This window comes from Plasmodium gaboni, chromosome 13, assembly GCF_001602025.1.
Source record: "Plasmodium gaboni strain SY75 chromosome 13, whole genome shotgun sequence".
Lineage (NCBI taxonomy): Eukaryota > Apicomplexa > Aconoidasida > Haemosporida > Plasmodiidae > Plasmodium > Plasmodium gaboni.
Genome location: NC_031493.1, coordinates 2249194 through 2272055, shown reverse-complemented (window position 1 = coordinate 2272055; position 22862 = coordinate 2249194). Strand labels below are relative to the sequence as shown.

The 22862-nt window shown below is 18.6% G+C and overlaps 3 protein-coding genes across 3 annotated transcripts; 2 read left to right on the top strand and 1 right to left on the bottom strand.

The window, feature by feature from the left end:
* Positions 1–586: 586 nt before the first annotated feature.
* Positions 587–9994, bottom strand: PGSY75_1364400 (hypothetical protein; the record flags this gene model as incomplete). Its single annotated transcript, XM_018787664.1, has 1 exon — positions 587–9994. One exon carries the CDS (start codon positions 9992–9994, stop codon positions 587–589), a length of 9408 nt encoding a protein of 3135 aa, XP_018640406.1.
* Positions 9995–12326: 2332 nt separating this feature from the next.
* On the top strand, positions 12327–15872 carry PGSY75_1364300 (pre-mRNA-splicing factor ATP-dependent RNA helicase PRP16; the record flags this gene model as incomplete). The annotated part of the gene is made up of 1 exon (XM_018787663.1): positions 12327–15872. The coding sequence occupies one exon, from the start codon at positions 12327–12329 to the stop codon at positions 15870–15872; it is 3546 nt and encodes a 1181-aa protein (XP_018640405.1).
* A 1816-nt stretch (positions 15873–17688) lies between these two features.
* Positions 17689–22862, top strand: PGSY75_1364200 (hypothetical protein; the record flags this gene model as incomplete). Its single annotated transcript, XM_018787662.1, has 1 exon — positions 17689–22862. A coding segment is annotated over one exon (5174 nt), but the record flags the coding sequence as incomplete, so codon positions are not given.

The window sequence follows — 22862 nt, the reverse complement described above, 5'->3', positions numbered from 1 at the left end:
TAATATTATAATTCAAATTAATATCTACATTGTAAATGAATTATTGTTATTTTATTCTATTTTATTTTATTTTTTTGGTATCATAAATGATCATCTAATAAATCTTTAAGGTTGTATATAAACATCTTTTCATTGAAATTAGGGATGAATTCAAAGAAAAAAAAATATATATATATATATAAATATATATATATATATATATATATATATATTTTTTTTTAAATATTATTTTTCCTCTTGTATTCTTAAAACATAACAAATTTGTATACCCAACTAAAGAAACCATATAAATATACTTGTTATTTATTACCATCTTATGTTTATATAGTTTTAATTTTATTTATTTATATGTTCTTCAAAGTTTATGAAAATAATAAAATAAATCACCAAAAAATAAAATAAAAATTATAGATACATAAATATAGCACAAGCAAATGGAAATAAAATATATAATACCATAAGGATTAAAAAAAAAAAATGCATTATTTTTATTTTAACACATATATATATATATATATATATATATATATAATAAACATAATAGAAATATTTCCATACATATATATTTTTGTATATGTTTGGACGTTTATGTTTTATTTGCCTTGTTACTTCTCAACATTCTTTGTGACTTTTCTATTCCTTGTTTCTCCTCTAATTTTTTTTTTCCATTTTCTTCATTAATATCATCTGAATCAATTTTTGGGAAACAGCTTTTCATAATTTCTAGAATTAACGAATAATAAGATGGTGTTTGTTTTTTTTTTTTACAAACGACTGAGTTTGATAATAAATTTAAGAGATGTAATGTTTTTTGATACTGATAAATAAAATGTGGTAAGTGTATAAATGTTTCTGGATATGTATAAAATGTTTGACAGAAAAAATCATAAAATATATTTTGTAATTTATTTAAATTTTTTTTTTCTTTTATATCATGAGTACATATAGATATATATATTTTATTTAAAAATATATCTAATATTAATTTGATAGAATTAAATGGAACATATTTAATATTTGAAAAAATTAAATGTAATATTTCTATACTTAAATAAAATTGCCATATACTATATTTTTTCTTATTATATATATATGTATTCATAGGTACATATTCACAATCATTTTTATTAATTTTATATACTATTTTCATTAATTTAATTAATTTTATTTTACAAAAAATTATATAAAAACATGTATATATAATATAATCTAATAAATTATATCTCATCATATTCTTATCATGATTCATATTTCTTTTGAAATTTGTATTAATTAATAATTTATTATCTTTTTCAAATAATATTGGTTCTGAAAAAAGATTAAATAAAAATTTATTACAATATATACTATTATAATAATTAATCTTTCTTATATTCTTTTTTAAATTAAATGATGACATAAAAAATAATTTCTTTTTTTTATTTAAAACAAATATCTTCTCTATATATTTATCCATTTTGTTTTTATATAATTTATTTGGAAAATAACTTTTAAAATAATTTAAGGTATCTTCACTTTTTATATGTATTATTTTATTTATATCTTTATAATATTTCTTATCATTAATAAGATAAATATTTTTACATTCATTTTCGTCAATAAGATTAATAAGGTATTTAACAAAAAATTTTCTTACATCATTATTTGAATGATAATTATTACAACCATTATTATTCATATTGTTACTACTATTACTACTATTATTATTGATATTATTATTATTGATATTATTATTATTGATACTATTATTATTGATATTATTATTACTGATATTATTATTATTATTATTATTATCATTTTGCTGATTTTCCATATTATCATTATTAAGACAATTTATTGATACCGTTGATGGTTGTATATTATCACTACGTATATTAAATTTAGTAATATTATTTGTTACAAATCCATTATTTTCTTCATGTCTTTCTTTCTTCTTCATACTACATCTATTACTTTTATGTTTATTTAATGTTAATATATACTCTTCTTTTATTTTAACCTTTAATAATAAACATATTAAAATATATAATAAGGACAAAACAAAACAAGAGAGCTTCTTATTCTCTCTCTTTTCCAACAATTTATTTAAACCTAAAAATATTATATTCTTCAATATATCATAATTTTTTTCATAGTGAGTTAAATAATGAAAATAAACAGAACAGGAGAAATTTATATAAAAGTTAATTAAATGTAAAAATAAATTATCTTCTAAATATTTTTTATTATTTTTTTTATATATTCCTATTCCATTTTCATTTTGTATATTATATGTTTCCATTTTGTTATTTAATAAATTAGTAATATTATCTTTTTGAATATTATTATTTCTAGAATTCAAATCATTTTCTTCATTTTGTGATGTTTTAAAACCCTTTATTATATTATTATTCATATCTATATCAATTTCTTTAGTACTACTATTACTTCTTCTTCTCCTTCTTCTTCTAACAATTTGTGTACCTTCTGTTGCAGTACTAGTTCTTTTTTTACCCTTCAATAATTTCTTATCTTCTATCAAATTATCATTATTCATACAGTTTGTCACTTGTTTAATTACATCTTCTGTTATTACATTAATAGTATTTTTCTTTTTCTTCTTATCGTTATTAACTTTTTCTTCACCTTTGTAACTACTAAAATAATTGTTTTCAAATTTTATATCAGTCATATTATTATTCATTTTATTATTATTCATTTTATTATTATTATTATTGTCAGCTTCCTTGTTCGTTTTTGTTACATTAGGTTGTATTTTTATATTTATATTTTCATCCAACAAATTTGTTTTTTCTAATTCAGGGTTATTACTTACACTGCTTCTTTTTTCGTTTCTTTTTTTCTTTTTATTGATCAACATTTGACGTTTTAAATCAACTTGTTGTTTTTTTATAAGCATAATATAAGAATAACATATTGTAAGAAAATTATGAATAATTATTTTATTCATAAAGGTACGACTTGAATTTCTAAATAAAGAACAAAAAGATATAAATATAAAAGGAGTTGCTGTATATCTTCTAAAAGGTATATATAAGAATGAATGTGTTAATAATTTTATCATATTATATACATAACTTTTTTTATCTAATTTAATTTCTCTTAAATATGTAAATAAGCATTTTACAATTATTTCTAATCCTTTTTCTATATTACACATTTTACAATATTCTATTAAATCTTTTATATGTTTATAATTGTCTTTAAATGAATATATATCACATATATTTTTATTTTTTTCAAATACAAAAATACTTAATAAATATAATTCTATATTTTCATAAAATCGTTTTTCTAATTTTAATTCTTTAAATGTTTCTAAATTATATTTTTTATTAAAATTGAATTTGCTGAATTCTTTTATAACTTTTTCGCAGCACAAACCTATATTTGATATATAATGATTTTTATTCTCGTTTAATAATTCGATCGTATTAAATCCATCATTACAATAATTGTCGTTGTTATTATCATTATTATTTATTTTATTCTTATTTGTATATACATAAAAATTAAGATATGAATCTAACCACATTATATCATTCGTATCTTTTTTCTCATATACAGACAAAGTACATTTTTTATCTTCTTCTTCTAAAATATCATTATTATTTGTATTTACATCTTTTTTAATTGATTCATTCAATGGATTATTTTCTCCAGATTTATCATTTAATTTACTTTTTCGCGTTCTTCTCCTTCTCTTATTAATAGTATTGTTGTCATCTTGAATATTTTGAATTTCATCATTTGGTTGTATATTATTATTTTGATCATTTAATAAAAATTTGGAACTTTTTCTCCTCTCATATTTTCCACGTCTGGATACATTGTTTGGTTCTACATCTAATTTTTTGTCATTATTATTATTATTATTATTATTATTAATATTGATTTGATTGATTTGTTTTTGTTCATCCTTATTCATTATAACACTTTCATTATTATTATGATTATTTTGATCGTAAATTGTTTCATCGTTCATATTATTATTCATATTAAAATTTTCTAAATTGGATGTTCCTACATCTTTTTTTATATTTTCATTTATAAGATTATTATTTATTTCTTTTTCATTTAATTGTATACATCCATGATTATCCTTTTCCTTTTCATTATTACATATTTGATTATTCGTCTTTTCTACATTGTCTTCTTTTAATTCTAATTTCATTTCATTAATAGGAACATTATCATCTATAGATGTTCTGTTTGTTATTCCATCCACAGATGATCGTCTTCTTCGTCTTCTTCTTCTTTTAACCTTACCATTGTCATTTATATCATTTAGATTTTGTGTCATACCATCTTTTAAGTTTTTTTCAACATCTTCTTCATCAATTTCTCTCTCTTTTTTAATTAACTCACACTTAGACATGGAATACAATTCATCATTATATTTCAATAAATCATCATCTATACATTTGTCTTCTATCCATTTGTTTAGATATGAATAAAGTAGATGATTATTTTTAATATCTTTTGTTATTAACATATGACTTATTTTTTTCTTTTTATCTTTTAATTTAGAATATAAAAAGTTAATTTTTGTAATAACAATATCTGTGAATTTTTTTTTAATTGTAAAATATTTCAAAAATTTAAATATATATCTTTTAGTATATATATCTATAAGATCATTATCTATTAATTTCATTAATTTGAAAAAAAAATATTCAAAACATGTTATACTATATCCATTTTGTCTATTCAATAATAATAACATTTTTAACAACTTAACAAATAGTAAATAAAATCTTTGTATTTCTATAATTATTAATTTTTTAAAGTTTCTTAAATTTTTTAATTCAATTTCTTCATCTTCCTCATCACATAATTTATTACCTTCATCAAATCCTTTATTTTTATTATCATTTGTATTTATATTTATATTAAATTGAAATATCTTTCCATCTTCTTGATATATTTTATTATCTTCATTCTCTCGTTCATCCTTACCTCTATTTCTTCCTCTTAATATTTTTTTTTTTTTTAATAGATTTTCTAAATTAACTTTAATTATATGATCTTCAATTAATATAACAACATGGAGATAGCTTTTTAATAATGCTAACATTTGAGAAATAAATTCTTGAACATTTTTAAAATCATCAGATGATGTATCATTATGTGTTTCTTTATTATTACATATATCTGAATATATATAATTATGAAGATTCATATGTTCTGTTTTTATAAATATAATAAAGAAAGCAAATCTATTTATATATATATGAAAAAAACAATAAATACAATTATATATATAATATACAAATGTATTATCATAACAATCATGTGTTTTTAATTCTCTAAAAAAAAAGATATTTATAAAATATAATTTCTTATATACTATTTCTTTTAAATCATTTTTTTCTTTATTTTTATCATCTCCTTTATTTTTTAATTTTATATAATATTCCTTAGGAATAAAATCATCAATATTTATATTCTTTATATATAACTTATCAACCTTATTAATTTCTTTTCTTCTAGTTCGAACAACACACCCATCTTTATTACAATTATTATTATTATTATTGTTACTATTATTATTATTGTTACTATTATTATTATTATTATTGTTACTATTATTATGTTGCGCAGAAATTATTAAATTCTTCATTATTATATTAATCTCTTCAGTTGATAATTTAAGAATCTTTTTCAATATTTTAAAATTTTCAATGCAACGATATTTTTTATATATTATCATTAATGTAAATAAATACAGATCTTTAGAATTCTTTATGAATAAACAATAAGAACTTTTCAAATGATTATGATTATCACATGGAATATTTTCTTCCATATTTTTATTATCTTCTTTATCTATATCTCCTTGATTGTCTTTTTCCATTTTTTTTTCCAAATAATTACTACTATTATTACAAATATTCATATTACTAATGTTAATATTATTACTATTATTATTACTCTTTGGTGTGTTTTCTTCTACTGCTTTATAAAATCTATCAACCGAATGCAAATTAAAACATATTACCCTTTCATAAAAATCATTCAGAAAATTTGATGACATTAATTTACTACATATATATAACAAATTGATACATAAATTTCGTAATTTAATATACACATATATATTAGTATCTGGCTCTTTTAAAAAATTAAATATACACACAAAAAAATTCTGATAAACAGATTTTATTAAATAATTTTTTAATATTAATTCTTCATATTCTAATTTCTTACTTTTTATATATAAAATAAATAACTTGGTCATTTTATAAAAAACTCGTAAACTCATATATCTAATAATACAACCATTACTTATACAACATTCTAATAAAAAATTTATAATATTATTTAATATAAAGTTTTTTCCATCATATAAATTCGTATCTATATCTTGTAATTTTTTTTTATTATAAGTAGTTATATCTTCACTTTTTACAATTTTCAATTTTTTATTATTATTTTTTATAAATGAAGATAAATGCATATTATTATTTTCAGAAGATAAATGCATATTATTATTTTCAGAAGATAAATGCATATTATTATTTTCATTTTCATTCTTATTATTTTTTAAACTATTCATATTTGAAACATTATCTCTTAAATCTTTATTTATCACATTACTACTATTATTATAAGATGTGTTATTACTTTTTGTGTCTATATCATTAGTATTTATAAACATATTATTATTACCAATAACTTGTTTGTTTATCATCATATTATTATTTACATTCATTTTTAACATATTAATACTTGAGTTATTTCTTTTTGTTGATTTTTTTCTCTTAGTTTTACTTAAATGTACTTCAAATAATAAAGCCCAAATATTTCTTTCTTTCCTTGATGTTTTAAATATATTAAGTATGAGGTGTAATAAAAAATAACAATTATAATTATTTAATGTAGAATTTTTATCTTCATTATAACGTTTTATTTTAATAAATTTATCAATTTTACTTAATATAAACATATATATTTTGTATTTATTTATTTCGTTACAATAATTTATATTTTCTAACATATAAGAAAATATTTTATTTACTATTACAACATTTTCATCATTAAAAGAAATTTCAACACATTTTAATAAATTATCTAATATTTCTAGAAATGTTTTATTATATAAATTATTTATAGTTTCAACTATTACATAATATACCCCTTTTCTCTTTTTGTCAATTATATTTTTTACATAGTCAAAATTATTCATATAATTATTTTCATCATATAAAACATATAAATCATTTTCATCACTATTATATTTATTACCTACACTTAAATTATTTGATACATCATTATAAGCTATATTATTATAATTCTTAATAGTACTAACATTATTATTCATATAATTATTATTTATATTATTTTTTGAGTTATATATCTTATTATCTATATCCATAGAACCTTTCATCATAATACTATTATAATTATTTATAGTATTATCATCACTATTATTATGAATATTATAACTATTACTTATTATATGGTTATTATCCATATTAGGAAATGAACCTTCATTGTTTATTCTATTATAATTCACTTCCCCCATATTATTATTATTATTAATATTATTATTATCATTTATACTATTAGAACATATATCAACATTACTACTATATTCATAACTTACATTATAATTATTACTATTATCAAATGATGACATATTATTCTTATTATATGATATACTGTTTATATCACTATTGTTCAAATAACTACTATTACTAGGGTTAGATAAAATACCCTTCTTTTTAAATGTATTATTATTTATAATATTACTATTAAATATACTACTATTAACAGATATTGTATCATTGCTATAGGAAACGTTTTTATTTATTTTACTTTCAACACTTGAGTTATAACTATTTGTAAAATTCTCTTTGCTTCTACTAACATTAGATAAATCTTTGTGAATTATTCCATCACATATATTTTTTTTTAACATTTCGCTACTAGAATTAGAAATATATTTTCCAATAGAACCTGTTTTTTGTGTATCTGGAAAAAAGGAATCATTCTTTTCACTTATTAAAGTGTCTTTTTTTGTTTTGCCAGAAAAACTTTTTCTAGCATTACTATTATTATTATTTATCATATTATTATCATTATTTATCATATTATTATCATTATTATTGTTACTTGTTATACTAGTTTTATAATTCCTTATTATATTATTCTTATCACTACTTTTTAAGTTAATACATTCACTGCCTTTTATATCATTATATGGGTTACTTTTTATGTGATTCATTTGACCTTTCTTTTTATTTTTTCTAGCTAAATCATTAAGATATATGAGTATAAAAAGAATCAATTTTAAAAAATATATTATACATGGACTCATATCATTTTTTACCTTATTCATCATATTTTTTATTTGATTTACTATAACTTCAATATTATCTAATAGAAATTTTTTATATGTAATTTCATTTTCATGATAAAATAAGAACATTTCCATATTTTTTATATTAAATAAATTAATATATATATTTAATATAATATTTACAAAAAAAACATTTTCATCATTTATATCTAATTTATTGAATAATGTACCTACATTTTCTTCTATTTTTATTTTATTCTCTGTATTTATCAAATTAGAAGTATTCATTTGGTTATCTTTCTCTACATCATTTTTAATAGGCATACATATTTTTATATCTTCTTCATTAATATTTGACTTGGCACCTATAACATTATTGTTAACACTACAATTTTTATTCTTTAAATTGTTATCACATTCAACTTTTACTTTTCTATTCTTTTCATTATCAATCATATTTGACGAAGATACAATATTATTATTACTAATATTTATATTTTGATTATCATCATTATTATTATTATTACTAATATTTATATTTTGATTATCATCATTATTATTATTACTAACATTTATATCTTTATTATTATTATTATTATTATTATTATTCTCTTCTGTTAGTATACTCCTCTTTCTTCTCTTACCTCTTTTTTTTACAACATTCCCTTGATCTTGCAACCCACTTTCAGGGTTATTTAATTGTTCCATACTCTGTGGCATTCCTTCCTCCTTATTAATTACATCTCCTTTATTATCATCACATGTTATATTAGTATCTCCTGTCACATTCTTTTTACTTCTCCTTCTTCTTCTTCTAACTTTTTTTTCACCAGTATCTTTGGATATACCCCCATAATTATTTTCATCCTTCTCATCCTTTTCAGAATCTAAAGAAATTCCCATTTTTTGTGCTATCGATTTTAAATCATTTTTTTTTAAATGATCTTCACTAGGGGATAAAAATCCTGACGATAAATCTGAATAATCATCTGATAAACTAGAAATGGAAGACGAACAAGAGGAGGATAAAATAATTTCATCATTATGTAGACTAAAAAATGTTTCATTTATTATATTAAAATTTTGAGAAAAATATTTCCAAAAAATTCTATATATTAATTCTGGTATTGTTTCATTAGGTAAATTATTAGTATCATATTTAGACATTAATATACATATATACGATATAGATGTTATTAAATTCTTTTGATAATTATTAGATAATTTATATGAATGATATAATATTTTTATTAATACTAATATATATTTTTTATATATAGATCCAGATATTATTTTATAATCTTCTTCAGATTCTTTTTTATTTTCATTTTTTAAAAATTCTTGTCTATTTACAATAAAAGAATTATCTTTCTTATCTTTTTCTTGTAATATCTTATTATATATTATAGGTATTAATTCAATGTGACATATTTCTTTAATTATATTTGTAATAAATAAATAATATTTTTCTATTTTATCCATACCATATTTTTCATTATGTCTCAAAAGTTCTAATAATTTTTTCTCACACTCATCAATACTGTTGTATTGAAAAATAAATTTATCAAGTAAATTTCTTAACTCACCATTGTTTATAATATTATCTCGATATAAGTCATATTTATCTAATATATAATCTAAGCTAATTAAACAATCTTCTTCCGCTTCCTGTTGGTATACAAAATCCATATCTTCATGTGGTACAATTTTTATTTATTTATATATATATAAAAATAGTATATAACTATATATGTATATATATATATATATATATATATATATATACATTCATATATATAATAATTAACACTTTAAACAAAAAAAAATAAAATAAAATTATTCCCCAGATAAATATATAATTTGTATATATATTTATGTCTATAACATCGATTTTCATATATATACTTTATATACTCATATTAGTTAATAAACACAAATACACATCCACATACTTATTCATATTTTTTTTCTTTCAATATATTATAGATTATATTAAATTATAACCATAATTAAATGTATAATATATTCAAAAGACAATTAAAAGAAGAAGAATATAATAAATTTCATCACATAGTTTCAGAAAAAAGAAAAAAAAAAAAAAAAAGTATTAAAAAAATAATATCATATAAGTCATACAATGAATAGAATTTTTATACTTTATCACAAGAATGTAATAATTGTACAATTCTATTTTTAATGTTAACCTTAAAAAAAATAATATAGTATAAAATATTATACATATATAATAAAAGTGTACCCCCACTATATATATATATATATATATATATATATATATACATATAACTCTACATAATATATATATCATAAAGTGTACATATATATATATATAGAATATATTTTCATAATGATATATTTTACATTTACATATACTTATATAATGCCATCAACATGGTACAAAAAGTAGGAAGATAATAAAAAAAAAAAAAAAAAAAAAAAAGAAAAGAAAAAGAAAAAAAGTGTTATAATATATTTATATAAATATATTTAAATTTATTAATATATATATATATACACTTTTTATATAATATAATTGAAATTCCAGTTCTCTATTAAAATAACAATCATAATATATATATATAATAATAAATCCATATATTAATTTATATATATATATATTTTTTGCATATATTTTTCAAAATTGATGTAAATTATTAAAACATTAACAAAAGCTTGCAAGTTATAATAATATAATATTTTAAAAATATTTTATTATTAATATATAGTATATATTTTATTTATATATTTTTTTCTTTAATAAATATATTTTATATAGTTTTAAATATAATAATTTTACTGGAAAAAAAAAGCATGAGAAAAAAATTAAATATATATTATAATAGTATATTTATATTGTATTAATATAATTAGATATAATATAATGTATATTATATACATATATATAAAATAAGTACAATAAAATATATTTCTATACCTATATAAATATAATACTTAATTTAATTAAAGTAATATATATATTATATTATTGAGAATTTATTATTTAAAAAAATTTGTTTATAGGATGAAAAAAAATAAAAAAAAATGGGTTCACATTATTTAATATATTATATATATAAATATATATATATATATAACTGTGAACAAATTATAGCATTATTTTTTTTTAAATGAAAAATTATAAAAACATATTAAACCTATATAATTATATTTATTTTTTTAGTATATAAAACAAACAAAAAAAATATATATATATATATATATATATATATATTTTATGTCAATTAATTGTTTTCTTTTTATATAATACTCTGTAAAAATTACTTTCAGGAAATGTAATTTGAGCATATATTTTTGTAAATAGAAATATGGTAATTAAAATATATATATATATATATTAAATTTGATTAAGTAATAAGTATATTAAAAATTATATCTTTATATATATAATCTTTATAATATTTCCAAAAAAGAATGAAGTGTTACTTTTCTTTTTGTGAAAAGGTAAAACATAAAATTACATTGAAATAATACAAATATATTATATTATATTATATATATATATTATAGGTACAACCATATTATGTAATATTTATAATTTATCATTTTTTTTTTTTTTTTAAATCCACTTTATAATCGTCCACTTTATTTGTATAAATAAAAAGCAAGAAAGTTTTTATAAGTGGTAAAAAAAATAAAAATATATATAATATATACACTTTATATATAATGCAAGATATAAAAGTATAATTTTTCTATTTTTGGATATCCTTAAAAAAATTGGATTTCACATAATATTTTGATATACTTTGCATACAAAAAAAATAAAATATGTATATATAAACCTATACATAATATATATATATATATATATATATATATTTATATTTATGTGTATTTATTTATATTTTCTTTCAGGTATTATATCATTTTTTATAATTCTCCATTAATATGGACTTAATACGCACCCACTTTTTCATTTCAAATCTGTCAATTTTCTTCATTTTCCTTTTAATTTTTTAATTTTTTTTTTTTTTCCGTATGAATGATTGCTAAATCATATTTTTATAGTGGTTCCTCATCTGATGACAATAAAAAAAATAAGAATGAGAATATACAAAAGGGATTTATATCCATTGAAAAGAAAAATGAAAAAACATTAGAATTTAAAAGAAGGAAAGTAAACAAAATTAATAAGAAGCTCACAACAGATGATGTAAAATCTAATATTTTTAAAAAAATTGATATGCCTGAGGAAGCATCATTTAAAAAAGACAAAGTTTCTAAAAGATATCTTAATAACAATGAAAATGAAAAATATTATAAGGATAGAGATAAAATAAAAATTAAAACAAATAATATTAAGGATAAAAATGTTAATCAAAAGTACAATATATATAATTCTTCTACATCAACAGATAATTCAGATATAGATTATTTATATAATCATAAGGAAAATAAAAAAAATGAGAAACACAATAAAAGTGATAGCTCAGAAAATTCTATTAATATAAGTATTAATATAAAAAATGATGAAAGTAATAAATATAATTTGTCAAATAAAGAATATTATAATCGTTATTCAAATAAAAATTTCGAAAAAGATGAAAAAAAAAAAAAAGAATATTACAAAAAAAATAATGATAAAATTTTGGATGAAATATGGTACACTAAAGAAGATGAATTTGTTGATTCGTTCTATAATATGGATATTGAAGCTACCTATGAAAAAGAAAAAAAAATGATAAATAATATTAAAAGCCGAATAAATAGTAGTACAGGTAAAAAAGTGAATCAAAAAAATTTAGATAATAATTTATGGGAATTAAATAAATTAAAACAAGGAGGTGTTACATCAACTTACAATAAATTACAACTAGAAAAAATTAATGAAGCCAATGTTACTAATGAAATAAAAAAAATTGTATTAACAAGAACAGTCAATCCTCCATTTATAGATAAATTTAAATCGTATAATAAAAGAATTGGAAATATAGAACAAAGAGATAATTTTGATTATCAAAAAAGTGAAAAAAAAAAATCTGATAATACTAATAATGATAAATATTATAATAATAAGCATATACATTCCACCTCCTATTCGACTGTAGTTAAAGATGAAACATGTGATTTTGTAAAAGCAGCAAAAAAAGGTAGCGAATTTTTAAAATATTTTAAAAGTGAAAACGAAAAATCCAAAGCTAGAGATAGATACTGGGAAATTAGTAATAGCAAATTGGGAGAGTTACTAAAATTGTATAAAAATAAAAAAAGAAATATAAATAAAAATATAAATAAAAATATAAATAAAAATGATAATACATCAAAAGGGGATAACGATAATGTTAGTAATAACTCCTTTGAAAGTAATAATGAGGATGATAATAATTCAGATGTGTTTGATTATAAAAAAGATAAAATGTATAGCAGTATATTTAATATGGATAATACTAATAAGGATAAGAAAAATACATTAAAAGATAAAGAAGATTTGTTAAAATTAAAAGAATCTTTACCAATATACAAATCAAAGCATGAATTATTAGATGCTGTTTATAATAATAATATAATTATTATAGTTGGAGAAACAGGATCTGGAAAAACTACACAAATCGTGCAATACTTATATGAAGAGGGTTATCATAGAAATGGTATTATTTGTTGTACTCAACCAAGAAGGGTTGCAGCTGTATCTGTAGCTTATCGTGTATCTTATGAAATGAATGTAGATATTGGTTCGCTTGTTGGTTACACTATAAGATTTGAAGATAATACTACAAAAGATACAAAAATTAGGTATGTAACAGATGGTATTTTATTAAGAGAAACTTTGAATGATAAAGAATTAGATAAATATAGTGTTATAATTATGGACGAAGCACATGAAAGATCTATTAATACAGATGTATTATTAGGTATATTAAAAAATATATGTTTAAAAAGAAATGATCTAAAATTAATAGTAACATCAGCAACTATTGATGCAAAAAAATTTTCTCAATTTTTTGGTAATGCACCAATATATAATATTGAAGGAAGAACCTTTAAAGTACATATAGAATATTTAAGAACACCTTGTAATGATTATATAGAATGTGCTGTTCAAAAAGCTATACAGATACATGTATCTGATAATAACTATGATAACAATTTTGGTGATATTTTAATTTTCATGACAGGTCAAGAAGATATAAATGCTACTTGTTATTTATTAAGTGAACGTTTTTATGAAGTGTATGAATCATATAAAGAATCGAAAAATAATAAAAAGGATACAATAAATAAAATAAAAAACATACTAAATGAAGACAACATCAACAACAACATCAACAGCAACAACAGCAACAACAACAGCAACAACAACAGCAACAACAATAATAATAATAATAGTAATATTAGAAAAAAAGGTGATGGTGATAATAATACAAATGATCATATCATATATCCATTTTATATCTTTCCCATATATTCTCAATTATCTAGTGAACAACAGAGTAAAATATTTAAAAAATATGATTTAAGAAAAATTATAGTTTCAACAAATATAGCAGAGACATCATTAACATTAGATGGAATTAAATATGTAATTGATACAGGATATTGTAAATTAAAAGTATATAATCAAAATATTGGTATGGATGTATTACAAGTAACACCTATATCACAAGCTAATGCAAATCAAAGATCTGGTAGAGCTGGAAGAACAGGTGCTGGTATATGTTATCGTTTATATACAGAAAATACATTTTTGTGTGATTTATATCAAAATAATATACCAGAAATACAAAGAAGTAATTTATCAAATGTTGTACTTTTATTAAAATCTTTACATGTACAAAATTTATTTGAATTTGATTTTATTGATGTACCAAGTAAAGAAAGTATTATTAATTCTTTGCAAGAATTATGGGTATTAGGTGCTATAAATAATGAAGGAAATTTAACAGAAATAGGAAGAAAAATGGTTCAATTTCCATTAGACCCACCATTATCAAAAATTGTTATATATAGTGAAAAATTTCAATGTACTAAAGAAATATTAATTATTGTTAGTATGTTATCATCTCCATCTATTTTTCTTGAATCCAAAGAAAATAATGAATCAATCGAATCAAAGAAAGAAAAATTTACTGTACCAGAAAGTGATCATTTAACCTTATTAAATATATACTTACAATGGCGTTCACATAATTATTCATATAGTTGGTGCACAAAAAATTTTATTCAATATAAAGCATTAAATAAAGCAAAAGAAGTGTACTCACAATTAATAGATATAATTAAAACATTAAATATAAAAAATGTTTCTTGTGATAATAAATGGGAACTTATAAGAAAAACAATATGTTCAGGATATTTTCATAATGCAGCTAAATTGAAATCCTTTTCAGAATATATTAATTTAAGAACAAATGTATCTTGTCATGTACATCCAAATTCTTCTCTATACAATATTGGATATACACCTGATTATGTCATATATCAAGAAATCGTTTTTACTACAAAAGAATATATGAGAAATGTAACAACTGTTGATCCAGAATGGTTATGTGAATTAGGTCCTCTCTTTTTTTATATGAAAAATTTATAATTCGCGAAATTGTGACGAGAAAAAATGGGAATATAATGTATCTTTTTTTTTATGTTATCCCATAATAATAATAATATATATATATAATTTATATATATATATATATATATGTAGCTTTATATTATATATTTATTATATTATTTACTCATTTATTTATTTTATTTTATTTTATTTTTTTTTGTTAATTATGTTTATTTATTTGTTAATATATTTTAGTTTTTAATTATATTAAAATTTTATTTAATTTTTATTTAAGGACATAATAAAAAATTTTTAACAACTTATCGTTATAACCAAAAGAAACATATTACCTTATATTTTTTTATAACAATAAATAAAAACCAGTGAGATATATAATATATATATGTATGTATGTATGCGTGCGTATGTGTAATATAAAAACTCATCATAAATCAATATTTCCTTTTTGAAATGGATAATTAGAATTATTTTCTAAATAACATGATTATATATATATATATACTTTAATAAATAAACCAATACATGTCTGACCATCATAATTTTTCTTTAAATAAAATGAACAAATATTATATAATTTCATATGCCTACACAACAGGAATAAATATATACTAAATTTAAAAAAAAAAAAAAAAAAAACAAATGAGCAAGGAAATGAATCATTAAAAGAAATAAAAATACTGAATGCAGTCTCTTATATAATTTACTAAAAAGATTTAATAAAATATTATCAGCTCAGTATTTATATACTCAATTTTAATATGTTATATTATAGATTATATTTTTATTTATTGTAAAAAAGTATAATTTATTATATAAAATTATATATAGAAGGATATATATATTAGGATTTTATATTTTTTTTCTTTCAACATGCATATGGTTTATATTATATTTATAAAGCCAAAAACAAAATAAAAAAAAAAAAGAAAAAAAAGATAACGATTTTTTTAATAATATTATAAATATATTATAATATAAATAATATAGCGTAACAAAAAAAATAATAAAAAATAATTTTATATAATATATTATATAAAAATATTAAATTTTTTCATGTACAATTTTTATGATATATTAATAAATTAAATATTATAAAAAATATATAATTTAAAAATTTTCTTTTTTATAATATGCATAAAATTATATTATAATAATATATATAAAATAATGGTATGCTCTCAAGAAATATTATATAAACCTTATATATAATAAAAGAATATAATTATTATATTACATATAATTATATATATTTATATATATGTCCTGAATTATCATTTTTTTATATATGTTTTTAAAATTTTTCTATTCTTCATTTCAAATTTGAAAAAAAAAAATATATATATATTTATACATAAAATAAAAAAAACATTTATATATAATTATTTTATAAATTCCTTATAATTATTTAAAATATATGTACTTATTTTTTCTTATATATATATATATATATATATTATATATATTTTGTAAAAAATGTCATAATAAAAATATAATATTTTTTTATAAGAAAAATTTGTACCAAAATTAATTATAAATAATATCATATATATATATAATAATATGAAGGTATAAATATATTTCTTTTTGAATTATATGTAATAATAAAACCTTGTTTAATCATAACACAGATTCAAATATAATGTTATATATATGTATATTATTTTTTTAATTTATTTGTAAAAAATTTCAAGCTTTATTTGATATATATATATATATATATATATATATATATATTTATTTATTTATTTTCTCATAATTTTATATTTACAAATATATATATATGCAGAAATAATATTTCAATTTTATATATTTTTTATATGAATATAACAAAAATATGAATGTAGAAGATAATTCATTAAAATATTTTAATAATCTTAAAAATAATGAAGACGATTTAAGTAATAAAAGTATAGGTTCCAATTCAAAATCAGAGAAGATATCAAAAAAGAAAAAAACCAAAAAAAACAGAAATAATGAAGAAGAAGAAGAAAATGATTCAAATGCATCATCGAATGAAAAGTATAATTTAAGTGATAATTCTAGTGAAAGCTTTTTAAGCATATCTGATGATACATCATCTTATGCAAGCTCTTTTTATAGAGCCCAATTAAAACAGGATAAAACTTATAAAACACCAAAAAAATATAATAATAAATTAAATAATAATTTTTCTGATATAAATTCAGAGGAATCAGATAAAGACATGTCATCTGATTATAAATCATCAAATAAAGAATGTAAACAAAAATATTTAAATAATATTCTAAATTTAAATAATTGTAACTGTTCAAATAATCATAATAATAATTTTAAAAATCATATTGAAGATTCAAAAAATGAAAAGAGTAAATATAATATTTTGCATGAATGTAATAAGAATGGCAATGTGTATAATTCTCATACAGATAATTTGAATCATATATGTGAGCATTCATCGAACAAATTAAATTATGATAATAATACAAATTCTGTAAAAAATTATGATAAAAATAGTTCTTCTGAAAAAGATGGCGCAAAAAATTATGGCGTCGGCCATAGGGGTAGTAATGCTTTAAATGATTCTAAGGATTATGTAAATGTAATGAATAAGGTAAATAATTACGTATTAAACAATAATAAGAAAAATGGACATAATATGAAGAAGGGTATTAATAATATTTATGATGATAATAATAATGATGGTGATGATCTTGATCTTGATCTTGATGATAATGATGATGATGATCTTTTTTCTGTTATTAGCGGGTCAGATATTGGAAATATGCTCGTGAATGATAACAACACATATAATAAAAGAAACAGTAAATTAAATAATATTCGTCATAAAGATTATAAGAAATTTAACTCATTTACTAGTAGGAGGTATGACAAAGTAGGACATGATAATACGTTTAATAGTGTTAATTCAAATAGAATAAAAAAAATGAAATGTCTTGATGAAATTATAAATGACCAAAATAAAAATAGAGAAAAGAGATATAATACTAATAATAGTAATTATAATATAGAATTAAATAATGATATGTCAGGTAAAATGCGAAGTGATTATGAATTTAAGAAATTGATTTCTTCTACTATTAATACATGTTATCCTAAGATAAAAAATAACAATGATTCTGATGACATTTTGAATAATATGGAAAGATTATCACAAATTGTAATAACAGGTGAAAATGACTCTGTAAAAAAAGAAGAAGGGGATAGTTCTAATAATAGTTTATATGATGATGTAGACAATATATTAAATATTAGAAATAAAATATATAATGAAACAAGAGAGAAGAATTTATTAAGTGAAAAAAAAAAAAAAAAAAAAGACTATTCATTAGATAGTTCTGTAAAAATAAATACATTAACAAAAAATGATAATAAAGAAAAATATAATATAGCTATAAATAATGATAAAAGTATAAATGCAAATGTAGTAAATAATCAGTTAACATCAGATGATCGAAATAATAATTCGATGTTTCTGAACAAATCATCTTTAATGAGTAAGGAGAAATTACAATTTTTAAAAGAATATGAAGAGAGATTATTAAGAAATGATAAATATTTATATGAATATGGATATTATTTAAATAAACATATGATAGAAATAAATGAAAATATTAATAAATTATGTAATAATAATAATGATTATTCACAAAGAAATGTATGTACAAAAAATATTATAAATCTTATACCTAGTTTACATAATATTTATGAAAATAAAAATTTGTGTTATATTAAAGATTCTCCAAATTTTAGTGAAGTGGCTAAAATTATACCACAATGGAAATATTCTTTTGAGGCTTTAAATACAAGAGCTCATGAAGATACAAGAGATATGAAAAATATTCTTAAAAGAATAGAAAATATGAAAAAAGATTTAGATTCATTACATAAAGATTTAAAAGAAGATAGAAATGAATTTGAAAGAATAAAATTTGAAACTATTCAACATGATGATATGATACGTACAATGGAAAATAAAACAAAGTTACATATTAAAGGTGTTTTAAAATTAGATAATGTTTCTTTTAAATTAAAAAAAATACATAATATACCAACAAATAATATACATAATTATAATATATCTGAAAATGTACAGAGACTATTAAAATTTGTAGATAATAATAATGTTATTTTTAATAATATGAATATGTTAAATCTAGCAGATGCATTTTCTGAAACCAGAAATATAGATATATTAAGATTTCGACATTCAGATAATAACTTAGATTATGTTAATAATCCAGATGATGAATGTTCATTTATTATGTCTTTATTAAATGAAGAATTAAAACAAATGTTAATGGAGAAAAAAGAAAAATTACAAAATATTATTAGAAGAACACAATTATTTCATATTCTAGATATTAATACTTATAAAGATAATATCAATAATATTTTAAATAAACATGCTATACTTATAAATCAAATAAAAAGCAACTTACAAAATAAATTAATTCTATTATATAATATATATGATATATATATTAAAAGAAATTTCAAAATTGTAAGAATATCAGATATATATCTAAAAAATTTTCTAAGTGAAGAAATTCGAAAAAAACATATTATAAAAACATTTAATGATAATAAGAAAAATAGAGAAAAATATTTTATGACTGTTAATTTTACAAGAAATAAACCAATAGCACATCCATTTTTTATATATCATTGCTTAAGTGAAAAGTTTGTAAAAAATTTTGTTTCATTTGTTTTAGATCCATTGTCTGATCAAAATTATAAAAATTTTATGCAATATTGTTCTATACCTGGTTTTAATTCAGTATTATTTTCACAAAGAGTAATAGAATTATATAGAAAGGAGGAACATTTTTCAAAAAAAGAAAGGATCTGTGATATTATGTCTGCATATAGCAGCATGAGCTTATCTCAATATAATAACCCCATGAATAATTATAATAATTATATATCAAATAATGATCATATGATGAATAATACAAACATTATGAATAATAATAATATATTGAGTAATACTAATCCGCTAAATAATAATAATAATATTATAAATAATATTAATATAATAAATAATAACAATTATATAAATAATAATATATTAAGTCATAATAATATGAACCCAATTGTTAATCACAAAATTACAAAATCAAAAGAGGATAATGAATATTTAATTTCTTTAAGAACTGCATCTGATCAATGTTTTAAATTAATAATAGAAAATCATAATTTAGATGAATACTTTTTTTTGAACTCAAAAAATGCCTTCAATCTAATACAGCATATACCAGATTCTATAACAAACATGTGTAATACATATGCTGCTATATGTTATGAAGGTATTAATAATAATCAAGGAATTATTTTAGGTATTAAACCATATGACAATATGAATAAAATGAATAATGTACCTACCTTTGTCAATATGTCTTCAGCTCTTAATGCAAATAATATGTTTAGTACCAATGGATTAACAACAAATAATTTATTTAATAAAAATAATATATTTGCTACAAATACATCTAATAATTTATTTAGTGCAAATAAAAGCAGCTCTTTAAGTCCTATATCCACCAGTTCAACAGGCGGTACTCTTAATAGTAATATTTTTACTAGTAGTACATCAAATATATTTGGTACCAATAACAATAATACGTCAACAAATCTTTTTAATAATAATATGAGAAATAATATTTCAACAAATATATTTGGAGCTACCAATACTCAACCAAGTTCTATGTTTAATACAGGAGGGACTAATAATACATTATTGGGTACAACAACTAGTACCCCTTTTAGTGGATTAAATAGTAGGAGCACAATTGGTAATATAAATACTATGAATAATATGAGTACTATGAATAATATGAATGCAATGAATAATATGGGCACAATGAATAATACCAACACATTAAATAATATGAGTCCTATGAATAATACCAACACATTTAATAATATGAACACATTAAATAATAATAGAAATAATAATATTATTACTACTAGTAGTAATATATTTAATAAGGACAAATTATTTGGAAGTAGTGGAATTCCCAGTATGTTTAATAATAATAATAACACGTTAAGTAGTACATCCAGTGCCTTTGGATCTACTACAAATACGTCCAATTTGTTTAATAAAAATATAACGAATTCTACCTCTAGTAACCTATTTGGAAATGCTGGTACAACAAATAATATGTTTAATACAACGAACAATAATTTATTTAATAATAATAATAATAATAATAATACACATAGGAATAGTTTATTTGGTAGTAATAATAATACATTAAATATTTCGAATAATTTATTAAATAATAATAATATAAAGATGATTGGTAGTAGTGGCTTGGCAAACAGAAGCACTAGTACATCAAATTTATTTGGTTCAACAACAACAAATAATAATAATATGACAAATAATATTTTAAATAAAAGTTCACAAAACGTTTCGAGTAATTTATTCGGTAATAATAATAATATTATTAATAATAATAGTAGTAGTAGTAGTAGTCGTAATATATTTTCATCAATGAATATTTCTACCCAAGGAAATAAAACAAACACTTATGAAAATAAAAATTTGTTTTCTTCTAATATAAATAATAATAATTCATCTATGTTAAAAGATAACAATTTTTCTGCATGGGGAAATAATAAGAATCAATTAATGAACAACAATTCATTTGCATCAAATAATTTAAACACATCAACATTTGGTTCAAATAAATTTGGTATGAATACACAAAATAATAATACCAATACAATATTTAATAATAACCAATCGGGTATTATTGGAGTAGGTAATAATTACGGTAATATAAGGGGAAACAACATGATCAATAATAACAACAGTAATAATAATAATATAAATAGTAGTAGTAGTAACAACCTTTTTTCAAATAATAATATGTTTAATACAAATACAAATAAAAGTATGTTTAATACAAATAATAATATGCTTAATACAAATAATAATATGCTTAATACAAATAATAATGTGCTTAATACAAATAATAATATGTTTAATACAAATAATAA